Genomic DNA, 17886 nt, shown 5'->3' on the forward strand with positions numbered 1-17886 from the left:
TTTGTTGAAGAAAAATCACTGTAGGGTCACAAGTTGTTACACTTGTGAAAGGTAGAGCTGAGATCAACTTTAGCAAAGTAGCTACTGCAAGTCTCGACTGAGAAGAGCGAAGCTAATGACACTGAGGTAAGTACCCCAAGTCGGAACAGTACCTTTGGTTAGAAGAAGAGTGGTCCAGCTGGATTTTGTCGGATTGCAGTCATGGAGATCCTGGGTTCCTGGGCCTCGGTCGTGGGTACAAGAGGGAGGACGTCTGGAGGACTCCCGCAGCAGCAATTTGGAGGTCAGCGGCAGCTACAGGCTCTTTTCAGGTCAGTGGCACTTCATGGTGTCAGCGCTCGGTAAACAGCACCACCTCGGATCTTGGATACCGGTTGGGCTTCCTTCACGCCTGAGTCCTGCACTCTGGTGAGGGGACTAGAGCTCTGGTCGTCATGGTTCTGGAGGGTCCTGGGGAGACTCCGGGAGCTTCTGGCCGCATCAGACGTTGCAATCGACTATGGATTTCTTGACCCCTGGCACTCTGTTCCTGCATCAGCAAAGAAGTACAGCCAGTTGGGGAAGATGGTCCAGTGGAGTTTGTTTCAGGGTTAGTTGGTCCCAATAACCCAATGGAAGAAGTTGTCTCTGCCAGAGCTTCTCTTGTCTATTTAGAGAAAGGAGTTTCAGCACAACAGCAGCAGCTTTACCAGGCAATTCAAAGGTCCAGGAGGATGCAGCAAGCTTTGTTCATGGTTTCTCCGTTGGGTTGTTCTTCCCAGTGGTCTTCTGTCTCAAAACCCTTGCCTTTTTAAGCAGGTTTCTCCCATTCATGCACAGCCTAGCTGTCACTCAAACAGCAGGGTGGCTGTCCTAAAAGGACAGCCAGCTGATCAGGACTGGGTGCTGAAGGCGAGCGTCCCCCAGATAGCACGATCCTCCACACAATGAGAGACAATAATGGACTCTCCCAAGATGGGAATAAAGCTAAGACAAAGTGCGGGTGAGCTTAAATGGGTGTTTATCAATCAGAATAGGGCATGCAAAGGACTCTGCAAACTCCGAGAGCGCTCTGTCTGACAATAGCAAATACAGGCGTATATATTTACAAAAAACGTCATAAGAACCTACATTCTATAGGGGGCACAAGTTCGTGGGGATTGGGTGGCGACGACTAACTATAGGTGCTGCTGCGATGTGGTTTGCCGTGGTCGGTGGACGTCACTGGTTACCCTCGTGGGCTGGGCTGGGCCGGGCAGGTCCGCTGGGTTCATCCGGACGGTGTTGTGCCAGCCGTGACCAGTGTCAGTGATGAACGTCTTCCCTGGCTTTCTGCCCTAAGGCCACGCACACCGCAGTCATTCAACATTGCAATATTATCTTCCCCGATAAATCCTCCAATAGGTTAATCTACAGGTTAATGCAACACAGGAGGAATGCACCTAGAGTGGGGTCTTTTGGTGATACATCAATACATGGTTACCATCGTCCTGTTGACCAGGTATCGTAGGTCGCGAGGTCGGATCTCAGGGCAAGGGAAGGGCTGTCTGAGTTATCCTGTCTCGTTAGAAGTCATTATGAATGTGTTCCTGTAATGTTGCTATAATATTGGGTGTCCTAATTTTACAGGGGCCATTAACCTAAGGTGAGCCGGTGGGTCGTGGAGCCTAAGAAAGGGCGCCTTCGGATCTGTGTTTAAGGCCGGGGTTTACTGCTGGGTTGTAAATAATTCAGGTGGCAGGCCGTGGCCTTGGGTGCTGCAGGGGGAATGTGAATGTTTGAAGCGGCTCCAGCCGAATTGGGGGAGGTGGAGCGGAGTAGCACAGGCCTCTGCACTTTCGTCTGGCAGGCTTCAATGGGGAGGAAGGGGGGATGGCCTTGCATATGCCCACAGAGGTATTTTCCTCGTGTGTTGCTGATTTTAAGTGGAAGAGGCATAAACATTCATAGAATATACAATACTCATTGAGTCTCTTCAAAGCTTATGTTTTGACATTTAGTGCCTTTTACATGGCCATTTCAAATGCGTTACCTATATGCTAAGTATTTAACAACCAAAACATTTTGTTACATTTCCATACATGCGCGGTAAGCGAGGTAGTAGTAAGGTTGGTGGAGCACGCAGGAACAACCCGCTAATACGACTGATGGCAGTGACACATGGTGAGCTTGGACATACATATTGTGCATTTTCGTGCACCACTTACATGAGCTCCCAATAGGGCTGTATTTGTCTTCCTTTGCACTCTAGCAGCATTAGTTCAGTTATGGCATGGGACCTTGGGGTGCAGTCTTCTCGGTCAAACATATAACATGAAAACCCCGGGACACTTTTACCATTTGCGCATAGTTACGGGGATGTGGGTACTTCACCCCGAATGTCATATAAGCACACATTCTGCCATCTTCATGGAGATTACAGGTTTTTAGTCAGAAAGGTCATGGAGAGAAGGGTTTCATCTCAAGTAGTTTGCTCATTAGTTTTTGGGGGCTCTGCTTTTGTCAGGGGGCCATTTTACAGTTCTTTTCCACCCCGGCCCTGCTGGCCGGGTCATACTGGGAACAGTGATACACTGCGGAAGGTGAAATGTTAGTGTTTGCATCTAACACTAGCTCATGTCCGTCTGTTTGTGGGAACATACAAAAAAAAAAAGGAGGAACACTACTGCCGGCATCAAAAATGTTAGTCATTCCAGCCATGATGGGACCCAGGAGAAGATGTTGTCGAACCATGTGCTTGCTTCTGCTCCACCTTCCACTTTCATTCTTTCTCCTAGGTTATGTACTGCTTTGATCACATGGGACAAGGAGCCATTATCTGCATCCTCGGAAGGTGCGAAGGTGCAGCAGGCACTTCCAATTTTTCGGCAAACACCTCCGTCCATTGCTGTCAACAGGTCCAAGACATATCTATTTTGCATGGTCATCAGCCGCAGTGCTCGCAGTTCCACCTTTATTACGTTAAATCCTTCTTCAGTGTCATTCGCCAGCTGGATCAGCTCCCAGCGTGTAATTTGGAGCCATTTAGCATTTGCCCGTGCCGGGATGCTAGGGTTGAGTGAGGCAAAGAAAGTTTCTGCAGAGCTGAATAATCCATATCTATCCGGGATCTGTGCCAATAGCTCTGATGATGCTTTTTATATGTAGTTCGATGATCGTTTGTTTCTTGACAGCACCTCCTCCTTGTTACCGGAAGACAGGACATCTACTTGTGACTCTGCAGTTGGCTGGGCCTCATTCTGCTGAGGTCTTCCTCGCATTTTCTTGCTCCCATCAATGTGGCTTTCCGGTATCGCCATTAGTGCGGAATGTAGGGTAGCCAATGAGCAGCTGCCACTCCATGATTGTGGGAGGTGCAGGTATGCCTGGTTGCCACATACCCAATAAGTGTCCATGAGGGCCGCTGTCCCCTTTCTCATATCTGGGATGGTGAGTCTTGTTGCAATTTTTGTTTACCCCCATGATGACTTTCCCCTCTCCCTTAAAACACAGTTCATAGTTTATTTCTTTCTGTAGCTTGAAGGGGTTTTCAATGGCCGTCACCCAAGTCAATTTTGAGATGTGCTCCTTCCAGACTGGTGTGCAAGTTTTTTCTATCCATTGCAGTTTCTCTGGTGCCACACCTCGCAGCGCTTCAGCTTTGCACGTTATCTCTTCGTCTTTCCACTTATTTTCTGAAAATCGTGTCCCTTGTATTATACAAAATGGTTCCTCCAAACATATCACTCCTACTGCCTTCGGATAACCGGTCTTCTCATTCTGCAATATTTTAAGTTACCTCATGTGCCTGGAAGGTGTTCTTAATTCTGCACAACGTGAGATGAAGGAGACATTGGGCATCGACAATAGGCAACTCTTTGGGCAGCAATACTTTGGGTGTACCTGAAGCATGGGGAATGAGGGAGCAGACATAACAGCTCTCATTTGTTGGTTGCTTAGCCGTTGCACTCATGTCCGCATACCATTTATTTGTCTGGTGGGGGTGTCGTGGGTCTTCCATTTTGTCCAGCCCCAACCCGTAATATTCATCATATTTTCTCCTTCCCGCCTCCCTTTTCCTTCTGTTATTTCTAAGATATTTCCCAGCTTCATGGGCGAGGAACAGTGTGGGCCCCCCTTTCTCCCCTTCGCCCCCCTTTCCCCAGTCCTTGTATAATGCTTCATATCTCACTGTAATTTTTTCATTTTCTTTCTTCATACTATCTAGCAGTGTGTTTTCTGTTGCGGGAGTGGGCACGCTGGTGGGGGTGTTGTACAACCATGATATAACAGAGGGGTTACGATCATTTAAACTGTGGGCATTGTAATTGGATGCTTTTGGCGGGGAAGTTGTGCTGTTTCGCATTTTTTCCTGCAATCTTTCATTTGGCGAGATAGCAACATTGGGTGGTGTCGTGTAATATCCCCATACAAGTTTAGATCTGTCCCATACCAAAAAAATCACCTTTAGTATTTACAGTTGTGGTTTCATTTGTCGCATTAATCCCGTTATTCCCTCCCCTCTCGTTCATCTCGATAGAGATGAACGCTATAAACCAATACGTAACCAAGCCAAACAGTATTGTAAAAAATAATGAAATGCATACAGACAATCCACACTCATACCAATATCTACATCTTTCAGCTAAAACTTCTCTATATCTAACAAATCTATCCGTTGCAGGCTGCCCGTTAGTTGCCATGGTAGTTCCTGTTTGAGATATAAAAGTGCATTAAGTGCGTGCATGTAAACATTCTTTTTTTTGGCACTGTTTGTGCCAGGATGTCATGGAAGGGGGATGGGTTGGGTAGGGGAGGAGGGGGAAGGTGGGAGATGTACAGAGAAGGGAGCAGACAATATACATATTTTTCACATCGGTATTTACACTTGAAAGTTTTTTTTATTTTTTTTTATTCATTTATCTCCATCGATAACCTGTAATATGATTTCTTTCGTTAACATTTTTGTCTGTCAGTTACACTCCTCCATTCACTTGTTCACTCATCATTTTCATTATTTTTGTTTGCTGTTGTCTGTGCCTCCTCATCCACCTCTTCCTGTACACTATTATATGCCTTTCGCACATCCGTCAAATGTATCCAGTATTTGAGCCCCTTTACTTTTACAGCTGTAGGGGTACAAAATACCACTTCGTATGGCCCATGGAACCTTGGGGCATTCCACCGGCGCACAAAGCTCCGGACATAAATGAACTCTCCTGGCATTAATTGTGCCAGTGCTTCACGTTCTGCAAAGGACACCGTTGTGTTTCCTTCTTCCCTTGTGAATGGTGGTGAGAGCTGCTTTGAGATCGCACGCGCTGCCCTAGTTAGCTTCTTAAGGTTTTCTGTGAATTCATCTCCCAATATCGTGGCACTTCTGTGTGCGTCTGAGTGTTGGCGTAGTGGGGAATGTGCAGTGTGGATCCGTCTCCCTGTCACAATTTCGTGTGGGGACAGATGGTGGTCCTTGCTCGGCTGATTCCTCAGCTCAAACAGCGCAAGGGGTAAACAGTAGATCCAGTTTTTCTTTAATGAAAAACACAATTTAGACAGTCTCCCTTTTAAAAGTCCGTTCATCTTTTTGACAATGCCATTACTTTGAGGATGAAATCGAGCACAATTTATGTTTTATTCCCAATAACGTGGTCACTTCTTTGAAGAGCTCGTTCACAAAGTGAGTGCCGTTGTCTGAGCGAATTACGTCGCAAATTCCCCAACGCGGGAACACTTCCCTTACTAGGAACTTTGTGCGCTTTTAGCATCAGGTCGTGCACATGGGCCTGCTTCCAACCACCTCGAAAATGGACATACAACCACTATCATGTAGCGTGCCCCATTACATCTCTCCCCCATGTCTGCGTAATCGATGTGCAGTTCTCTGAAGGGCCCCATGGGTTTTGGAATTGTCCCCCTGAGTGTTCGTAGCGTCATTCCAGAGTTATATATATGGCACGTTGTGCACTCCATTGTCAATCTAGATATATGTTCTTGGAGACAGGGCACGAACCAGTCTTCTTGTATCTCTGCTGCAATGTGGTGTTTGGTGTTCTGCGCGGGAAAGTGTAATTGCTGAAATGCTATCTCTAACAGTTTGACGGGCATTACTACTTTTCCTGAGTTATTTTGCCGCCATAGTAAGTCTGTTGCCGATTGGCTGCACCCTCTTTTTTCCCACACCATCTTTTCATGTCAACTGGCCCCTTCCTGTAGCTCTAGTATTTGAGATATGGGCATGGCATTGTATCCTTCTGGGAGTTCTTCGCTCGTTTTGTGCTGTAATAGGTACTCACCTGTTCCATGTCTTTCAAAATAAGAAGCTTCCTTGGCAGCAGCGTCTGCTGCCGTGTTCCCCAAAGATACAACATCTGTGTTGGACGTATGTGCTTGGCACTTCACTATTGCTACCACTGTCGGATCTTTTAGGGCCTCAATCAATTCTTTCAGTAGTTCAGCATGTTGCACTGGGGTCCCATCTGCCCTTCGAAACCCCCACCGGGCTAGACCTCTGTGTACTGTCGTCGTCATGTAGGCTGAATCTGTATATATTGTTACTGCACAGCCTTCAGCTGCATGTAATGCTTCTATTAGGGCGATAAGTTCCGCTGCTTGGGCTGAGAAATGGGACGGGAGGCGGTACTGTACTAGTACTTCATACTCACCCTCTTCTAGCCTCACTACTGCCAGTCCTACGTGTTTCTCTCCTGTGTCCATGTCAATTGACGCTGACCCATCCACAAAGTACACCTCTCCCTCGCTCAGGGCATTTTCACACACCACCGTGCCCTCTCCTGTTTCTCCTGTGTAGGTTGCACAATTGTGTTCTTGCATGTCCTCTAGTGTGCATGGTTCTGTGATGAATGTTGCCGGGTTTACTGTCCTGCACCTTACCACGTGAATATTGGCGCTGGACAATATTATTTCATAGGCAGTTGCTCGCTGTGTGGTCAGTGTACTTTTCGATCTTTCAAGTATTGCAAATAATGAGTGTTCCACAAACAACGTGACAGGGCACCCCATTACTATTGTGGCACTTTTTTCAATGGCGAACGCGGCGGCGGCGAGAGATTGCTCGCATGCGAAGTGGCCTTACATCACCGCATCCAAGGTGCCACTATAGTAAGCCAATGGTTTGTGTCCTAGGGAAGTCTTTTGTGTCAGTACAGCTGTCATAAGGGTTCCCTTACAATGTGAGAACAGGTCAAATTTGCGCTCATAATCAGGATTGGCGAGTACTGGAGCACTTGAAATCAGTTCCTTTAGTGATTTAAACGAGTCACTCATCTCTTCTGACCACTCTATTTTCCTGTTCTCTTGCTGGGCCTCCTTGAGTGCTTGCAGTAATAGCCTGGTGTAGGCTGCATAATCTAATATCCATGCTCTACAATAGTTACACATTCCCAAGAATTTCTGCATCTCCTTCACTGTTGTTGGTTCTCTCAATGACCTTATTGCTTCCACTCTGTCAGGGATTATTCTTTTCCCGTCTTTTGATATCAGCTGTCCCAGGTACAGCACCTCTGTCTGACAGTATTGTAGCTTTCCCTTGTCCACCTTGTACCCTTTATTCGCCAGCAGCGTCAAAAGTGTTATGGAGTCTTTTCTGCACGTCTCTTCACTCTGTGCGCAGACGAGCAAATCGTCTACGTACTGAATGATCGTGCTTTCGACTGATAAATTACCCAGGTCTTTGTGTAGTATGCGGTTGAATATGCTTGGACTTTCACAGTATCCCTGAGGTAATCTGCAATGCTTGTATCTCTTTCCCCCTAATGTCAATGCTGTCAGGTATCTGCTTTCTTCTGCCAAGGGGATGGAGAAGAAAGCATTTTTCAAATCAACCACTGTGAAATGTGATGCCGTTTTTGGGATGCTGCATAATATTGAAGCAGGGTTCGGGACTAATGGGAACTCTTTCTGTATGACGTCATTTAGGGGGCGCAAATCCTGGATCATCCTCCAAGCCCCTCCCTTTGCTTTTTTGATCGGGTAGATACAGGTGTTACATAGGGAGTTTGAAGGTACTATTATCCCCTGTGCTAACAATGCGTTTATTGTCTCTTTTATCCCTTCCTCAGCTTCGCGGGACAATGGATATTGTTTCACTCGGAGCACAATTGCCCCTGGTTTGAGTTTTATTACCACTGGTGTCACTCCATGCAACAAGCCTGCATCATGGGGGCCTATTGTCCACAAATTGTTTGGCACCAGTCGCATGTCATCATCAAAAAAAGGACGGTGGCGTTCCCGCCACTGCCATCAACTGGACGGGAATTTGTCTTGTCTGAATCAAAATGTCACAGGGCATTGCTATTTCCATTATTATCTCGCCATCATTTTCCGCATCAGAAAAGAGATCCTCATCAGATAGGTCCCATAGGGCAATATCGCATTGATGCACAGTACAGTGCGCCATTCACACCCATCTATATCCATCCCAATCACTGCAATCCTTTTCGCTGATATCTGTACAGCATGCAGGTCTAAGGATACCACCAACGCTGGTGCTATGTCTGTGCGCACTATTGGGCGGAAGATGAATTCTGCGGGTATTCTCCACTCCAACTTTTTTAGCTCGGGGACAACTTGGGCCAGCTTTTTTAAGCCTTCGACGAACATTCTTTCGTCCACTGGCATGCCACGTATTTCCGGTGCCGTTGTCCGAGCCTGCACTACCAGCATTACGCGTAATGGGCATATTCCTGGTGTCGAGCATACTATCCCTCTTTCTGTAAATGATATTGTCATGTTAAGCTTGCTAAGAAGGTCCCTTCCGAGCAAGTTTATTGGTGATTGTTCATAATACATTAAGGGTGTCTTTACCGTTTTACCCCCCCACTGTCACATCCAAATCTTCTGTGTAAGCAACTTCAATTACAGCCCCAGAGAACCCCTGCGTCTCTAACTTCCGGTTAGATAACAGAAACCGGCCCTCTCGAATACATGATTTCTTGGCTCCCGAATCCACCATGAATATGAACTGCTTGTCTCCTATCTGTGCCCCTACCAATGGTTCCTCCGCTGCATTGTAGGTTGTAGATAGAACAGGACACGAAAGTGTTCTCTGTGGGCTGTCCTATGCTGGTTGTCTCGTTGTCCCCCCCTTGGCTGAAGACACTTCCTGACACTACTGACACACCTCTATATGGGGCTGGTGCTCCATTGGCATTCGTTGCGAAGGGGTTGCCTGGGGTGTAGTGCATAATGTCGTTGTTTTGTGGGTGATTCTGTGTTCTGTAGTGATGCACTTGCCTTTGCTCTGGGTATCCCTGCTCTTGTTCCCTCTGTTGTCGCCCCATTGGAAGACCATATGGGCTTCCCGAGTGAGGGTTGCCATAGTGCTCTATCTCTGGAAATCCGTTGTTTGTTCTACTCTTGCACTCTCTGGAAAAGTGCTCCCACAGTTCCAACAGCTTCCCTGCGCACCTCTGGGACCTTGCCATCCACTTCCTCCCATTCCCCCGTACCCTTGTCCACCCCCTCTGCGACCCCTGTAACCACCTCGTCCCCCTTGAGGGGCCCACTCTTGCCACTGCGGACCTCCACTCTGCTCCTGTTCGTTCCACTGCTGTTGCCCTGCTCCTGCCCAATTCATTGCCATCCTCCCCTGTATTGCTACCAGTCCCTCCTCCTCTTCTCCCTCCCTGCTGTGTGGGAGCGCGGCTACGGCTGCAGCGACCTTCACCAGCTTCGTTTGTACTAATTTTGCCTCGTCTGCCAATCTTTTGTGCGCATCGCCTTTTCCCTCTCTTTTATTCGTTTACAGTGGTGAACTATTATGCTCTGTATTTCGGGCCATCCTTTTGCTTCAATACCTGCGATTTTGTCAAGTGCTTTTTGTACTTCTTTAGGGAGCCCCCTCTTTATTATGAAGTAAAATGATGATGTTGATTGATACCAGGGCGTGCCCGTTTCTGCTCTCCACATCTCTTGTACCCGAAAAATGTAATCCATAGCATCTTCCCCGTCGTTCATTGTACATTGCATGACTGACTGCAAATCTGGGGTGTCTGGGTACCGTCTCTCTTAAGGCGTCCCACACCCTGGCTCGTACTGTGTTAAAGGAGGCGCCATCATGGCGATCGCAGTCTAACATTACCCCCGGGAAGCCAGCCTTTACCCATACCCTTTACCCTTACTCTGTCAGCTTGATCCCCGACTGCTGATACTAGCAGACTCTTCACATCGCCTATTGCTAGAGGTACCCCGGCTGTGTGTTTCTGAAATGCATATATCCACTTGCTTGCCCCTCCTGATAGCGGGGGCAATAACTTTAACAAATTGGCCTTATCCATCTGAGCCCAGGGTATGTAATTCGGCCTCCCTCCTCCCCTGTGTATTAGTGGGAGTTGTAACCTCCCCTTTGTTGTATTGTCTGCACTTACCTTCATTCCGTTCTTTCCTAGTGGTGCCATTTTCCCCATCCTATTCCTTAGTCGTCCTGCCCACTCTTCCATGGTTCTCCCTGAACATGCGCCATCCAACCCCTCACTTCCTCCTCCCATTGCCATGCTTAATCTTTCACTTTCCTCTAAGTCTTCTCCTATATCACACAATAGCTCCTCTCTACCTCCTGTGGTCCTTATAGCATCGTCGGTGTGCTCTTCCCTCTCCTCTAGTTCAATTATTCGGGCCGGTTCTTCTTGTATCCTAAACAATATCTCCCCCTTCTTCCATCCCTCCTCAATGGTTTTATACGGACTCTGTGCTCTTGATGTGGGTTCTGACCTACCAGTATTAGTCGCAGTCCGTTCACATATACTTTTTATCCTCAAGAGCTCATCTTTTGCTACAGAGAGCCGGGACTCTAGGTCTTCTGTTAGTATTATTGGTGTACTTACCTGGTCGCGCTCTCTACCACTCTCATTCGGTGGGGGTGCTGTTGGCCCTTGAGTCGTAGTGACTGTTGTTGGGGGTACATATTTTGGGTCACTGTATCCTTCTGCGGGCACTGGCTTATTTAGTATTGGGTACAACCTAGTTACCTCTACCGGTGGCTCCCCTTCTGGCAACACCTTGTCGTCTTTTGGTATCAGTAATGGATTGTCAGTGCTAGATGGCAGATCAGTACCTAATTCCCTTTTCTTAGGTGGGGGTACTTCTTCAAACAATCTCCATAGGTCTAATATTTCTCTCCTATTATGTAGCTGCTTCCCCTTGTATTTCAAACAAATGCATGTAGCTACCATATCTAGGACACTTTTGTCAAATGATCCCCCTTCGGGCCATATTTGGGGTAATCCTTCCCCCTTCAGCTCTGTGATCCACTGATCATGATATTTCTTAATACGTTCAGCGTACCCAGGTAGATTCTTGCAAATATGTGCTAATGGTGTTTCCGCCCCCATAGTTCGTGGTTGCTCTTTATATAGATGTATCACCAGATATATCTAAGTATTTGTGTATCACTGCGCGTGGGGACCTGCGTGTGTTTCCGCCACCTGTACAATACAAGAATGGCCGTGCACAGCCTCTATTCTGTATACTATAGAGGGCACGTAAAAAAGCAAACCACCCTTCGTACACCATCAATATCTTCAGCAAATTTACCCAAAAAATCGAAAAGAAACAGTCACTTTACTGCATTGCGCTCTTCCTTGTGAAATTTGTTCTGGTCACACTTACCATAACCACACCATAATTATGCACTTATCACCACTTTTACACATTCGTCGTGACAAATATGTTCTGGCACATATGATGCTTACACACCCATAGGCAACACTCTATTCACAGCTCAATTTGCAATCCCTTTCCTCCAATCTGATATGAATTCGTCTTGTAGTTTTGATATAAACTCGTCTTTCTACTTAGATCTTTTTTTTTTATACTAACCCTGTTTTTTTTCCGTGAGCCCAGAGAGAACAGAAAGAATAGCAGTCACTAATGTATTCACTGTGTCTTCCTTTATCAGACACCTTTATCTCATTTTCCACTTCTTCATATATTCCCAGTACTAGTCAAGATAGCACTATGCGGCGCCGCCTTCTACTCCCTCGCGGAGCTAGGTTCCCGTCTCTTTATCTCTTTTCACCTCTTGATCCTAATGGCCATATGCAAAGAAAAAGTAAAGAAAGTCTAGAGTGGTTCTTAGTAGTCCCAAAGTGTTCCCTTTCAACCAACCTCGTTCCCTGTCCTATTTTTCCTCCCCTACTCCCTTTATGGTCACTCGCACTTAATACTCACGTGCCCGTCTTGAACCGAGAGTCTCTGAAACTGGGTCTGTCCAGGCAGTGTTGCCGTACGCTCAACGGTCAGCCCCGGCTCCGGCGAGCGGTACTCAAAGGGGATTTTTCAACCGGGATCCCGTACTCTCTCTCTGTTGAGTGCGCACTTCTGAGCGTACCGGTCGCCGTTGGCGGGCAGTGTGTGTATATATATATATATATATATATATATATATATATATATATTAGCAGAAAATGATCATCACGCTGTCGGGGTCACCACTGAAGGCGAGCGTCCCCCAGATAGCACGATCCTCCCCACAATGAGAGACAATAATGGACTCTCCCAAGATGGGAATAAAGCTAAGACAAAGTGCGGGTGAGCTTAAATGGGAGTTTATCAATCAGAATAGGGCATGCAAAGGACTCTGCAAACTCAGAGAGCGCTCTGTCCGACAATAGCAAAGACAGGCGTATATATTTACAAAAAACGTCATAAGAACCTACATGCTATAGGGGGCACAAGTTCGTGGGGCTTGGGTGGTGACGACTAACTATAGGTGCTGCTGCGATGTGGTTTGCCGTGGTCGGTGGACGTCACTGGTTACCCTCGTGGGCTGCTGGGTTCATCCGGACAGTGTTGTTGTGCCAGCCGTGACCAGTGTCAGTGATGAACGTCTTCCCTGGCTTTGTGCCCTAAGGCCACGCACACTGCAGTCATTCAACATTGCAATATTATCTTCCCCGATAAATCATCCAATAGGTTATTCTACAGGTTAATGCAACACAGGAGGAATGCACCTAAAGTGGGGTCTTTTGGTGATACATCAATACATGGTTACCATCGTCCTGTTGACTGGGTATCATAGGTCGCGAGGTTGGGTCTCAGGGCAAGGGAAGGGCTGTCCGAGTTATCCTGTCTCGTTAGAAGTCATTATTAATGTGTTCCTGTAGTGTTGCTATAATATTGGGTGTCCTAATTTTACAGGGGCCATTAACCTAAGGTGAGCCGGTGGGTCGTGGAGCCTAAGAAAGGGTGCCTTCGGATCTGTGTTTAAGGCCGGGGTTTACTGCTGGGTTGTAAATAATTCAGGTGGCAGGCCGTGGCCTTGGGTGCTGCGGGGGGAATGTGAATGTTTGAAGCGGCTCCAGCCGAATTGGGGGAGGTGGAGCGCAGTAGCACAGGCCTCTGCTCTTTCGTCTGGCAGGCTTCAATGGGGAGTAAGGGGGGGATGGTCTTGCATATGCCCACAAAGGTATTTTCCTCGTGTGTTGCGGATTTTAAGTGGAAGAGACATAAACATTCATAGGATATACAATACTCATTGAGTCTTTTCAAAGCTTATGTTTTGACATTGTTAGTGCCTTTTACATGGCCATTTCAAATGCGTTACCTATATGCTAAGTATTTATCAACCACAACATTTTGTTACATTTCTATACATGCGCGGTAAGCGAGGTAGTAGTAAGGTTGGTGGAGCACGCAGGACAACCCGCGAATACGACTGATGGCAGTGACACATGGTGAGCTTGCACATCCATATTGTGCATTTTCGTGCACCACTTACATGAGCTCCCAATAGGGTTGTATTTGTCTTCCTTTGCACTCTAGCAGCATTAGTTCAGTTATGGCATGGGACCTTGGGGTGCAGTCTTCTCGGTCAAACATATAACATGAAAACCCCGGGACACTTTTATAATTTGCGCATAGCTACGGGGATGTGGGTACTTCACCCCGAATGTCATATAAGCACACATTCTGCCATCTTCATGGAGATTACAGGTTTTTAGTCAGAAAGGTCATGGAGAGAAGGGTTTCATCACAAGTAATTTGCTCATTAGTTTTTGGGGGCTCTGCTTTTGTCAGGGGACCATTTTACAGTTCTTTTCCACCCCGGCCCTGCTGGCCGGGTCATACTGGGAACAGTGATACACTGCGGAAGGTGAAATGTTAGTGTTTGCATCTAACACTAGCTCATGTCCGTCTGTTCGTGGGAACGGGCTTTCAGCGGATCTGCCAGGGAGCTGCGGCCGCGGGGACAAGTGAGACTCTCCAAGGGTGGGGGCGGCGCACAGGGCTCATGCCATTTTGATTTCACAAGATGGTTTCCAGGGCCTAGCTTAATACAGCATGTTTGGTCGATGTCTGCAGCCAGTGGTCCACCCAACACCTGGGCCCTGGTGGCAGGGGGAACCCCTGACGAGCCATGGACTCACAGGGGGGAGAGGATGCAGGGGAGGGGGTCTCTTGGACCAATCCTCCCATACAGTGCATTCAGACATTCTTAAAGACCAAGAACCGGGGAGTTTCGGGAACCTCCCTCACTTCCTGCCCTTCCAGAGACACTGGAGCCAGAGGCAGGTTTCAGTACTGAAGCCCGCCAAAGGGAACACAGCTGAAGGGCTCAAACCTGGCTTGGCGCGCAGAATACAACCCAAGAAAGACCTCAAAAACAGAAAATGCTGAAAAAAGACCGGGCCAATTTGACAAAATGTAGAAAAGCACAGTGGTAGGAAAATGTAAACCACTGCTACCAGCCATTTAAAGTAGTGAGGGTAACATACATTCTTTTTACATGAGGAGGTGGGATAAGTGGCTACTAAGTAATTTCTCTGCACCAAACGACACCCCCCCGCCCTGCCCCGCCCCCACATAAGATGGCGTGTGCTGGACCTACAAAGAGGAGAAAAGGTAAGTAAAGTCAATTTCGCTTTACTATTCTTGGGAACAGTAGTCACACAAGAAAATATATTTAAACCTTTATGAGAAGGATTTCTCTGACACTGAACTGAAGGTGCTGTGTGTCACCATACACCATATGTAGATGCCTAATGGATTTTGTCAGACTCCAAAAATGAAGGAAACGTGTAATGCAAATCGGGTCAAAACACATGAGAGTGAGAAAAAGGCTCCAAAGACTACCAGTTCAAAGTACTACCTGTAGGAATTGCACCAGCCCCTTGCGTTCAGCGCATGGCTCCAAGGCAAAGAAAAAGCATGTTGCCTTGCATAAACCCTAGACGGCTGCCGTTTGTTCTGTTTAAACGGCCATTCTCACTCCACACGGTGGGAAAGACACACAAACACTGCAGCAACTTCCTTCACATGCTGCTGCTGCGGCTCTCGCACCAGTAACTACCTCAGGTTACACTAAGGCAACTGAACTGTGAACCCAGAGGAGATTGCTTCCTCTCCCAGATACTCCTAGAACTGGTGCATGGACTAAGTGGTTTGAAGAAACCATGGACAAGGTGTCTGTTTGTCACATTCATTGGAAAGTAGCCCATTAAACAAAAACCACGACTTTTGCAAGAAGGTGAACATCTTCTGAAATTACCTAGCATTCAGCTGTCCATGGGACACGCATTATTGGATGTTACTGACCAGACATCCAATACATTTCAGGATGGGCTTGATTATCACCATGACTAGGGGGTTCATGATCTGGGTACATGGCAGGATGACACCAATCAGGGTACGTGGCTAGCTACACCCACACATGATGATGCAGATGTGCCAGACATAATCTTTGGAGACGCTGATCCTACAGATCAGCCTGCTCACTCATCTCGTATAGATGACAAACGTCTTAACCTGCTTAAAGCAGCTGGACGCTTACAGATTCAGACTGGAGTCTTGTTTCAGGCCCTGATTTTGTAGAAGATGTGAAAGAAAAGAAGGCTGTCAGCCAATCTATTCTTCAATCGCAAGATGGATTTCAGCCTCCATCCTGGAAGCTTAAGTAGGTGCATATGGGCCTTTGTGCGCATGTCACATGCCAAAACCACAGCAGTGGCATTGCAACAAAATGTTTTGTGGGATGTCATGGGTGAGGTGGCCACTTGGTTCTTCCCTTTATCTTTCCCTGAGCATTACTGCATGGATAAGGTCTCCAGAGCAGATGTTAAATTTTATCAAGCAGTCTTGTATTATCATTTTGGTTGATCAGCCTTCCTCCCTGGAATATTGGTGCTACTCAATCGTCCGTAAGTATGGAGGAAAGGGGGCGGGACTTAGGCATAGGAGTAGTCAACGTTCTTACTCCTTAGTCCCCTTTCCGTTCCCTCCTCCCCCCCACCACCCAAAAGAGTTTTATTATAAATACCCTGACAGACGGATCCAAGGGCTTGTGAGTGTTGCTGGAGGGTGGGGTCAATAGGGCTAGACCTGTCTGCATTGCTGCACCTTACTGATCCCCAAAAATGTAAAGGGGCACCTACTAATTTTGCTGTTAACAAAAAGGCTCCAGTCTTGTCCCCGAAGTATGAAGAAAGGGGACCTATGGACTAGGTGTAGAGAATTCACTACCGTGAGTAACTTTTTCTTTTTGTTTAAAATCCTGTTAAACAATTTGTCGATTGAACATATAGTTCTCCTCATAAATAGTAGCACTATAACCTAATTAACTTGCAGTCCATGATCTTTCAGGTGTGCAAAACCTTTGCATAAAGTTGTCTTCTACCTTTGCGAATTGTAGCAAAATGTAAGCACAGAATTTTTTGGTTGCATGACAATTACGAATGTGTCCATTTTCTGTCACAGCCAGAATGGCCATCTATGAAAGTTATGGGGTGTGACTGCAATCGCTGTAGGACTGAATGACCTTTGCTTGTATACTGTAGTAGCAGATCTCGTCTTTAGTTTTTACAACTAATTGCTTCTTTCCCTCCTTTTTAGTATATGCTCCCAACCTATGAAATGGCAGTGAAGATGCCTGAAAAAGATCCTCCACCTCCTTACATACCTGCCTAAAGCATCTATGCCTTTGTTGAATCAATCTGTTATTTGTGGCGTGTATTTTCGTTATTTTTTTTCCTTATCTTGCAAGCTACTTGGATAAGAGGTATTTGGGGCCTAGGCGCAGTCGATTGTTTGCATTTTATTTTAACAAAACACTTAGACCTGGAATATTTTCTCATTTATATGTGCTGTGTGTGCTTTCCAGAGTCTGGTAAGACAAGTTTGTATTGCCTTAATTTCTAGAAAAAAAAACTTTGTAACTCGCAGGTTTTCAACTGCCCTGAAGACAATCTGTTAAAGGCAAAAATGAAATTATTTTTATTTAAGTGCTTAGTGGAAGATCAAGAGACAGTTCAGGAATGCAGTACGTTTTTTTGCACTTTCATATACTACGAACCTATGTGTTGCTGTTCAGCATCCGATTTCTAGAAAAGGTAATTTTGAAAGGAAAGGAGATTTGTAGTATTCTGTGAATGGAAGAACAGCGCACACTGAAGTAATACCGGATGTTGTGTTGATTGCATGTTTCTAATTGATATGTACCCTCGTCTTTATTTGTGAAAAGATGATACTTTCATAAAAATCTTTTAAGAAATAATTGTCATTGTCTAGTTCTTTGGTGTACATTAGACTAATTACTAACATTACAGTGCAGGATGGGGGGCATAGGCAAACTGCTTGCATTTTCTCATTCTAAACAATTGAATATTCTGATCTATTTTCTTTGTTAGTAACTTTTGATTAGGAATGGCTAATGATGGTTTTTCTATTTCTTTGCCTGCGCATATCCCAGAACATGTTTGAAATTAGGCGTAAGCTATGCAATTCTCAAGCATTGGATTTCTCATTGATTCACATGTTTTAATTACTTCTTCAATGCTTCCCCTGGTTTAATAAAGGGACTTTGGGAGCCAGTCAACTTGACTCCTGAACTTGATTTCTGAGGATGCAGTAGAGTCTAGTAGGAAACCCACTTTTGAACAGATGTTGGCCCCCTCCACCTTTTTTCTGGCTTTACTG

General features: G+C 46.3%; 1 protein-coding gene across 1 annotated transcript in view; it reads left to right on the forward strand.

The window, feature by feature from the left end:
* The window catches only part of LAPTM4A (lysosomal protein transmembrane 4 alpha), a 253752-nt gene extending 236288 nt beyond the window's left edge, over positions 1 to 17464 (forward strand). The window contains exon 7 of the mRNA XM_069605911.1: positions 16804 to 17464. Within this exon, the coding sequence (XP_069462012.1) occupies positions 16804 to 16878 (75 nt within the window). The 3' untranslated portion in view covers positions 16879 to 17464. The remainder of the gene's footprint in view (positions 1 to 16803) is intronic.
* The last annotated feature ends 422 nt before the right edge of the window (positions 17465 to 17886 follow it).

Source organism: Ambystoma mexicanum, chromosome 4p (assembly GCF_040938575.1).
Source record: "Ambystoma mexicanum isolate Mex_15411 chromosome 4p, UKY_AmexF1_1, whole genome shotgun sequence".
Taxonomy (NCBI): Eukaryota; Metazoa; Chordata; class Amphibia; order Caudata; family Ambystomatidae; genus Ambystoma; species Ambystoma mexicanum.